General features: G+C 35.8%; 1 protein-coding gene across 2 annotated transcripts; it reads right to left on the bottom strand.

Annotated features, from left to right (window-relative positions):
• Positions 1-274: 274 nt before the first annotated feature.
• Positions 275-8596, bottom strand: LOC116136950 (mitogen-activated protein kinase kinase kinase YODA-like). Of its 2 annotated transcripts, none has more exons than XM_031422635.1 (12): positions 8455-8596; positions 6607-7336; positions 5762-6502; positions 5210-5297; positions 4980-5042; positions 4504-4664; positions 4298-4373; positions 4016-4075; positions 3825-3932; positions 3377-3616; positions 2053-2141; positions 275-1525 (listed from the first exon to the last, which is right to left on the bottom strand). In XM_031422635.1, exons 2-12 carry the CDS (start codon positions 7155-7157, stop codon positions 994-996), a joined length of 2709 nt encoding a protein of 902 aa, XP_031278495.1. In that variant the 5' UTR covers positions 7158-7336; positions 8455-8596; the 3' UTR covers positions 275-993. The 2 variants fall into 2 exon arrangements, with proteins under 2 accessions (XP_031278495.1, XP_031278494.1); XM_031422634.1 differs by having other exon boundaries at positions 6607-7174.
• Between the last annotated feature and the right edge of the window lie 231 nt (positions 8597-8827).

Genomic DNA, 8827 nt, shown 5'->3' with positions numbered 1-8827 from the left:
TCCTTGCATGCTCTCCACATCAATATATATATATATATATATGAGAAACGGTCATATGTATAAACCAATCACACAAGAAGAACTAAAACTGATTGACGGAAAATCAATGCTTATTTATTGTGCCAGAAAATTTTTTGTTTTATATTCTTATTATTTTTTTCTTTTCATTCTGTGATCAGCATTAATAAGTTTCTAAGGCATGATCTTATTTTTCACCATTAATACAAAGGAAACATACAATATAAGTTGAAATGTAAAGTTGTTTTGCCAAGAGTTTCCGAAGTACAGGTGGAATAATAGATTTCTTTAATTTAATGGATACAAGTATAAACTAAATATAATATTATCAGCAATTCGGCCAGAATAACAGGTTTTAGGCCTAGTTGCTGCAATGAGCCGAGGACAAGAAGAAAGAAAAAAGCAAAAACCTTAATACAACAGTCAAATATCAGGCAGATTCTGCCATCTAGACAACCGGCAACTCTTTCAACTTATAGCTGCGGTTCTTCTGTACAACCCCATGACCATCCTTCCACCCAAAATTTAGTTGAGGGGAAGAGGAAAAAGATGAATCCAATGTTTAATATAACTCTTCTTTCTAACTCCTCTGTGTTTCAAGTGTAAAAACAATATACAGTTCTTTACAATACCAAACTTCCTCGTGTCTTGTATCTGCGAGCTCTCTTCTTGGGGAAAAGATCTTTCAAACATCCGCATTGTGTCAAAGAGAGTGAGTCATTTAAGTGGACACTGGACCAAACATACAAGATGCCAGGATGGAAAAAACCACTCACCAGACTGACTGAGAACACCAAAGCCACTATATACTGAAATCATTCTTCTGCTGTTCTAGCTTTCCAGAAGATCCAACTTGTTCATTTGATTCTTCCTCATGCATATTGGTGTTCTTTGTAATGATTATGACAAAACCATCGTCGAGCATCAGACAGGAATTCGCATGCTTGGAGCAATAATCAAGACTTCATTTGAAGACTACATTCCATTAATGCGACCAAGCATTGATGAGCTTGGATTTAAGTCCACAGAAGGGTTCAACTTTGGATGATTTCTCAAGATCTGCTCAGACACCTGATCAGACAAGACCAGTCGTCCGTCATAGAAATCCCTGAGGTCCCCATTGCCAGGACGTCCAAACTGGTTTACTTGAGTTGCTCCGTCAGATGAAATAACTTCCCTGAAAACACGAGAGGCTTGTGACATTCCACGGAAAAAATCATGCCGAGGATCTTGATAGGGGTTGCTAGCATTTGTATAGAAATTGTTTTGGGACCTGGGGGCAATTGCAATGGCTTCTTGTAAGTAGTTTGTTGGCTGCTGGTATTGATGAAATGGGATAGCACCGCTTCCACCAGTGAGAGGAGTGGATGAACCAGATGCTGTATGGGGGCTAGATATTGGAGAGGGAGACATCCTTCCACTAGCATGCTGTGGTGACCTTGTATGTAAAAGTGGACTCCCAGTGGGCGAAACTGGACATGACATATTCCAAGGAGTATGTGCTTCACTGTGGTTTAGAAGATGTTGGACAAAGAAAATTCAGTACAGTAAAAGATAATTTTTGCAACAATACAGCCAAAGACCACACCAGGGGATTGCTGGAGAGAAGTGCAAGAAAGCCCAGAAAAATCAATATAAGGCTAATTTTTTTTCTTTCAAAAGAATAAATATCAGATTGCAACTCATCGTATAATTTCTTGCATTAACTTCCTTCGCAGAGTAAGACATCATGGTCCTCATTGCACTTTGTTAAACAAAAAATACTAAAACTATTGTTATATATGCATTTGTGCGACTCTTCTTAGAAACTAATAAACCCTGATAACTCTTCAGCTGAAAAGCTTCCAAGCCTTTAGATAACATGCAAGAAAAAGAAAATTAATTCTCCTGGCAAAAAGGTTAACAATTGGACTTCTGAACCCTCAAGGTTCAACTGTTGGTGTGACAAAGAAAGTAGCACTTCAAGCATATATGTTTCATAAAAACAAGAGTTTGTGTGTGTATACATGTATACAAGAAGAGAAAGAAGGAAACCTTGATCCTGAACCAGTTCTTAATCCCCTGGACTGGTAGTTAGTCCCTTCTGAGTCAAAGCTTGAGAGATTTCTGGCCTGTCCAACACCCTAATAGAAGAACAAAAGCACAAACAAGCAGTTAACAAAACCACAAAGGAATAACAGCTTAAGTAGAAAAATAAAGGAAGTTTATCTACAATCCTTGCAATTGCATAATGGTTTAGATCACATATACTATTTAAGTTAATTAGGCTCTTCCTCAGTTGATATTCAAGCCATGTAACCACCACCAATATTGTATATCTGTCCCCTAGGATTGCTGGTAAGACCACTTATTGAGGACCGACAGGTATAGGGGATCAATTCCCCCTCATACCAGGGATCAATCCACCCCTCATGCCAACCTTGAATAAGTGTGTGTGAAAAAAAAAAAAAAAGGAGAAAGATATGTGACAGGACATAATACCAAAAAAAGAGAATCAAATCACATAATTATTTGACGCTGTGCGGAGCACACGGTGGACTGATTTTGCTTTGTTTGACATGACAAGATAAAAATTCTACATAGAATAAACCAAAAAATAATTATCGGTAACTTTTAACTTGTACAATAGAAACATTACAATCCTATTTATACTAAACTAATCATATATATAGAAGAAAATAAAGAATAACAAATCATAGCTTTCCGGAACTAGAACAAAATAGTCAATAAAAACATATCAGCATAATGAAGGAAACAAATCAAGCAAAATGATAAAACTTTTTCAACATATGGACAACAAAATAGTCCATCATGTCTCTATGCCTACGTCTGTAATTAAATTGACAATCTAAACCTTATTCTTATTTCACCATGCAATACACATGCGAATTTATCTTATTACTTTTTGGTTGGTGTTTATGTTAATCACTTAGATGATTAAATAAATGTTGTTAAAATTTCCTTCATCTTTTTCTCATACACATCATCTTCAGGAATTAACAGTCTTGGTGTTTCTAAGTTCAATTTTTTCTCCCTGAACTGGGTAGGCTACTTAGATTCTCAAATTATTAAGAACAACTTGAATCACCGAGTGACAGGTCATCAAATCCGTGATAAGATAAATCCAAAAGGAATTAATTGAATAAATATGATTGTTAGCTCTAAATAACTTGAAACATTTTTTTATCAGACTGAATAACTTGTAATTTTAATCTACATACAGAAGGAAATAAATAATTATAAATTATAACTATTTTGAACTAAAATAAATAATGAAGGAGGAAACAAAAAATTACAGAAAATAATAAAACTTGTTCTCACATCATATTGAAAAGAAAATAGTCCATCATGCTTATACCAGTATTTTCATTGCATTTGTGACTGGAGGTATTGCATCTGCAGGCTCAGCACTGAAAATAGGTCTTTCCAATGAGGCAGAATTTTTAATAAAAGGGTGCTCTAAAAGCATAGCTGCTGTAGGACGTTGCGCTGGGTTCCGTTGTAAACAGAGCCTCACAAATTCCTTCCCTTCATCCGAGAGATGATCAGGAATAGCAGGGAGTTCCTTACTGTTTCCAATCTTGAACATAGCAGCCACCTTTAAAGCAGCACATACACAAAATGATAAAAAGAAATGTAAATATGGTAAATGAATTAACAATTGGAAAAAACTGGCAAAATAATTCAGATTCCAGCACACAAAGACTCACCAAGAAAAGTATTTAGCTGTACAAAAACTGGCATTCAAATTTACAATATATCTCAAAATAAAACATGTCAATTTTTTGTACTAAAATTTTACTAACCCCTTCATACTGATTCCAAGGTGGATTGGTGGTAGCCATCTCCAAAACCGTACAACCAAGGCTCCATATATCAACAGCAAGATTGCAACCATTTGAATTCTTTATGACCTGAATGATCAATGCAATTAAAATATTCAGAAAGCATCAAAGAGAATCTTAATGCAAAGGTATAATATTAAAGCAATTCTGACCTCAGGTGCCATCCAATAAGGGCTTCCCTTGAATGACAATGGGCAAGACTGCCCAGTGATCTGCAATTCAGATAAACAATATTAGAACAAACCCCTCATACTTCACTTAATAAAATATCAAAATTTTACAGACAGCTACGCTTTCATTCTTTTAGTCTAGGATGAATAATTGTAATGATATAATTAGAATTCCATTTGTCATACACTCCTAGTGTCATCATCTACTCATTTCTGACTGTGAGTTGTGAACATAGAACAAAAATTTAAGATGTATATTCTTACATGCTTTGCCATCCCAAAATCGGCTAATTTCACACGGCCATTGGGGTCTACCAATATATTAGCTCCTTTAATGTCTCTGAACAAGATTAAAACTAATCCATAAGCACAATAAAGATCCAAGATGATTAGCACACATAAATATTAAAATCAGATAACTGCTGCTTCTGGTGTAACCAAAACAAAGAATTATCAACAAGTACACTAACCTATGGACAGTGTTCTTAGCATGTAAATATTCAAGCCCTGACAAAATCTGTTGAGTATAACTGCGTATAGCATTCTCACCAAGCTTGCCATAATCTTGAAGAAGTTTATAAATGGAACCACCAGACACATACTCCAAGTATATATAAAGTTTGTCATCTACCTGTTCATAACATAAAAAGCCTAATATAAGTTAAAATGATCCAAGGCATTTGATTCAATTCTTATATAAAGGTCTACCAAATACAATCTATTTGTATAAAGCATTTGGATACATATGCAAAAATGTAAATTGAATCATAGCAAGTACAAAAGTGGTACTATTGTATAGTATCAGAACTTCCTGTAAGCTTTAGAAATTTGGAGGAAAAATCATAGCTAACTAATTTTTCAATGGTCAAATCCTCAGAAATTGACTGCTTCAAGCTAGTCTAAATAATATTATCAGCAATAAAGCTGAAAAGTATATAGAACTTACACTTTCGGATCCATAATACCGCACTATATTTGGATGTCTTAAGCGACTCAGCATTGCAATTTCCTGTCAAATATCATTAGAACCATAAAATATTACCCCTAAAAGAACCCATAAATTCTATTCTTCAAACTTAAAAACTTCCTACTAGCCCGACAAATTCTTAAATTAATCAAAGAATAAGAGAGAAAAAATACATATTAAAAATAAATAATTAAAGAAGAAAACCTTACTTGCCCCAGTTGTTGTGCACTTTCTTTTGACTTTGCATCATCTGAAAATAGAGTTACCTCCTTCATAGCACACATCTCACCACTTTCACTAAAGCCCAAAGAACAAACTAAAATCAGAAAATCGTATATGCAAAATCTAGAGAGAGAGTAAATGAACATAGTTGATAAATTCACTTGCACATATCGCACAACTCTCACTGAAGCCCAACAATAAAATAAAATCAGAAAATATGATATGGATTAAGTTTGTAAACAAAAAGTAGTCTATAACTTCTATTTTAAGAAATGTTGTCACAAGGGTAACATCAATGCCGAACTGTGGACATCTTCAATCTGAAATTCAATGGTATAAAACAAGGATCAACTTGATGCTCAAATGCATATGTTAAGAAACACAACTACTTTTAATTTCTTGTGTTGCTAACAGCCAAAAAAAAAAGGTGTCAGAAAACAATGGTAACATGCATGAAATTGTGAGAATTCATTAAAAGAAGGGAACATAAATATTGAATGACTACAAGAGCTAAGTAGACACCTCCTTTAGCAACAGACCTGTTAAAACCAAGGTAGACATGTCCAAATGTGCCTCTTCCCAGCAATCGGCCTTTCTTCCAGCGTGAACCAGGGCTCATTGGATTTTCTACCCTCCCTGGACTTCTAGGGACTGATGGAGATGTTGCAGTTGAATATGAGGGCGAAAAAGGACAAGTATTAGAGATTGTTATAGGGGGAAGGGGCAATCGGTGGCTTTGTTGTTTCACATCATCAGGCCGGCCATTAGGAGACTCACTAACAGCCCCTCCAGCTCCTGGATGCAAAGGAGTGACAGGACCACTGTGTATTCTGGAGCTGGGACCAGGGCTTGCCATTCTAGGGCTCGGTATTGGAGAACACTCAGGGCTACACCTGCTATGTGGCCAAAATAGCTGACCCGACATATCCCCACCAACTGAGTTAGGCCCAGAGTTATGGCCTGAGGCTGTACTAGAACATTGTCCAGATCCTTGTAAAGCTATATCTGAATGAGGCCTTCCTATCCAAAATCCAGCATTCAAAACTTGTTCTGTACTGAACGCTCTCATCGGACTTGTAGAAGGACTTGACATTGAGCTGTCTGGAGCACTAAACGGAGCATAAGCATAAGGAATTTGTAAACTTTGCACATGGGAGCCCAGATGTCTCTGTTTAGGTGATGTAGAAAGAGTCTTATTATTGAACAAAAGACTAGATGGTTTCAGTGCCTCTCTAGTGCTCTTCTGATTGATTGCAGGGGATTTATCCTTTTGCATTACACTTCAGCAAAGGTTAAAAAGGGTTTATCAGATATGAAACAGTTCTGGAGAGAGAGATCACCATGAATAATACAATGATTTACAGTGACATGGATAGAAACTCACCTTGAAGGGCTGGTCGAGGCAGTTCTGGTTCCATTTTCATAGTCAGATGTCAAGGGACTAAGGAGACGAGAATCTGATGGGTCATCACTATCACTGGAGCTGTCGGAAGAATAACCAGCTGCTAAATCTCCCTCGGCATCAGTAGAATCCAACCTGCTAGGGACACATCCAGATGCTGGAAGGGGTAAAATCAGTGATGTCTTGGCGCTTCTGTCAAATTTTGGTTTTGTTGATGCACTAATTCCGGAATCACTGCGCCCAAGACTAGCAAGGTGAGCCACCGGAAGTGGAAGTGGCTGGGCAGGCCTTTCTGCAAAACTTTGGCAACGTGATACAAGGGTTGTGGGTGATGGTGATCTTGACGGCACACGGGATAGAGATCCCCTTTCTGAAACAGTGTCATTATAACGTCTCCCAGCAACTCCTGATCTACTTCTGGATTTTTCTTCAGATGCAATCTTTAATTTGCGGTTTATCGTATCAATAAAACTTTCCTTGGTTGCTTTCTTCTTTTCTTCTTTGGATGAAGACTTCCCCCACCATGAAGGCATATTTATATTCAAAATTACTGGAAAAAAAGGGGACAATCCCCAACTTAAGATTCAATACCAAAACTACAGATCAGCTGTAAAGATGCCAACTTAATGGCCAAAATTGAAACTCATATGTCTGTAAGGATGACATGAAGTCCAAGAATGCCAACCAGAGAATCAGGGGGACTTGAAAGAAACTGTAAACAACAAAAACAGGTATTTTACTATAAACTCTACCACAGAAGAATAATACAACATTTATATGATCTGGTTATTTGTGATCATATCCAAATAGAAAAATCTCTAGACCTATTCGGCTCAGCAAGAAATTTTTTTTGATTCATTGAAGCTTAGAAAAATAATAAGTATTTTTAGTAAAAACACAAGCACACACTTTGAAAACAAAGAAATCTTCCTCTAAATTTCAATCCACTTTAAATCGAAGTTACAGGAACCAATGTTTGCAACAATTTGTAGATTATTAAAATTTTCCAAAAGAAACATAATCAAACAATCATAACCCACTGAGTTGTAATGTCACGCAAAATCTCTGTCCTATTATAGGACTGTCAGCTGGTTAAATCACATGCACATGCAAACCATTACAGACCTCCAAACAAAGCAATTCTTGCTGGCCAGCAATACTTTTCTTTTTCCGGGTTAATCTAATAGTAATCATTATAAATTCAGAGCCATGAACAAATGAAGTTCGTTCCTCGAAGGACAGCCACACCCAGAGACACTAACATCTGTGATTACATGAATAATTCTCAGTTTTAACCCATTCCAAGCAAAAATTTTGATCGCAAAAAGAAATTAACAAGAGTTTCTTTCACTACCATAAGACTAATAAGTGAGATCCTCGCTTTAACACCAATTTCAACCAATATGCGAAACCAGATGCTCAAAGCTCAAGAACCCAAAACACTGTATCAACGCAGATCTATAAACTCAACCATTCACATATCAACCAAAACAAACATTCATATCAAATCAACAAGATTGACATAACTAAAACAAAATCCATTTATCATGAAACACATAACAAAATCACTCCAACTTATAACCCACCTCAAACTTCATCTAAAAACAAAATCCCATATCTTGAAACACAAAATTAATCCAAATTTACGCAGCAAAATCTCAAATAACACTCTACAAACTCATTAAACAAAACTTAACAAACTCAACATACCCACAAACAACAAACAAATCAAGTTTTCAAAATCTCTAAAGTTACCAACTTCTTTGCAGCTAAAAAATCACTCTCAAAAATATCAAAGAATAAAAAAAACAAAATTCTAACATTACTTACAGTGTACAAGTGTGTGTGTGTAGCCCAAAAAAAGGCCCCAGTTTCCACAACGAATAGAAACTGAAAAGGCTCAGACCAAACACCAAAGTAGAAGAAATGCAGAGAGAGAGAGTGATGGAAACTTTTTAGAGAGAGAGAGAGTGTGTGTCTGTCTGTGTAGAATAAACCAAAAAAAAATTATCGGTAACTTTTAACTTGTACAATAGAAACATTACAATCTATTTATACTAAACTAATCATATATATAGAAGAAAATAAAGAATAACAAATCATAGCTTTCCGGAACTAGAACAAAGTAGTCAATAAAAACATATCAGCATAATGAAGGAAACAAATCAAGCAAAATTATAAAACTTTTTCAACATATGGACAA

Source organism: Pistacia vera, unplaced genomic scaffold, assembly GCF_008641045.1.
Source record: "Pistacia vera cultivar Batoury unplaced genomic scaffold, PisVer_v2 Contig320, whole genome shotgun sequence".
Taxonomy (NCBI): Eukaryota; Viridiplantae; Streptophyta; class Magnoliopsida; order Sapindales; family Anacardiaceae; genus Pistacia; species Pistacia vera.
Note: the sequence above shows the minus strand (reverse complement) of the source record. Positions and strands in the feature narration are given on the sequence as shown.

Excerpts from the sequence above, each read along its gene's own strand:
- LOC116136950 (XM_031422635.1), bottom strand. The coding sequence starts at position 7,157 with ATGCCTTCATGGTGGGGGAAGTCTTCATCCAAAGAAGAAAAGAAGAAA. Across the intron at positions 5,298-5,761 it reads GTCTACCTTGGTTTTAACAG|TGAAAGTGGTGAGATGTGTG; the intron begins GTCTGTTGCTAA and ends TTTGGGCTTTAG. Across the intron at positions 5,043-5,209 it reads GTGCACAACAACTGGGGCAA|GAAATTGCAATGCTGAGTCG; the intron begins GTAAGGTTTTCT and ends GATATTTGACAG.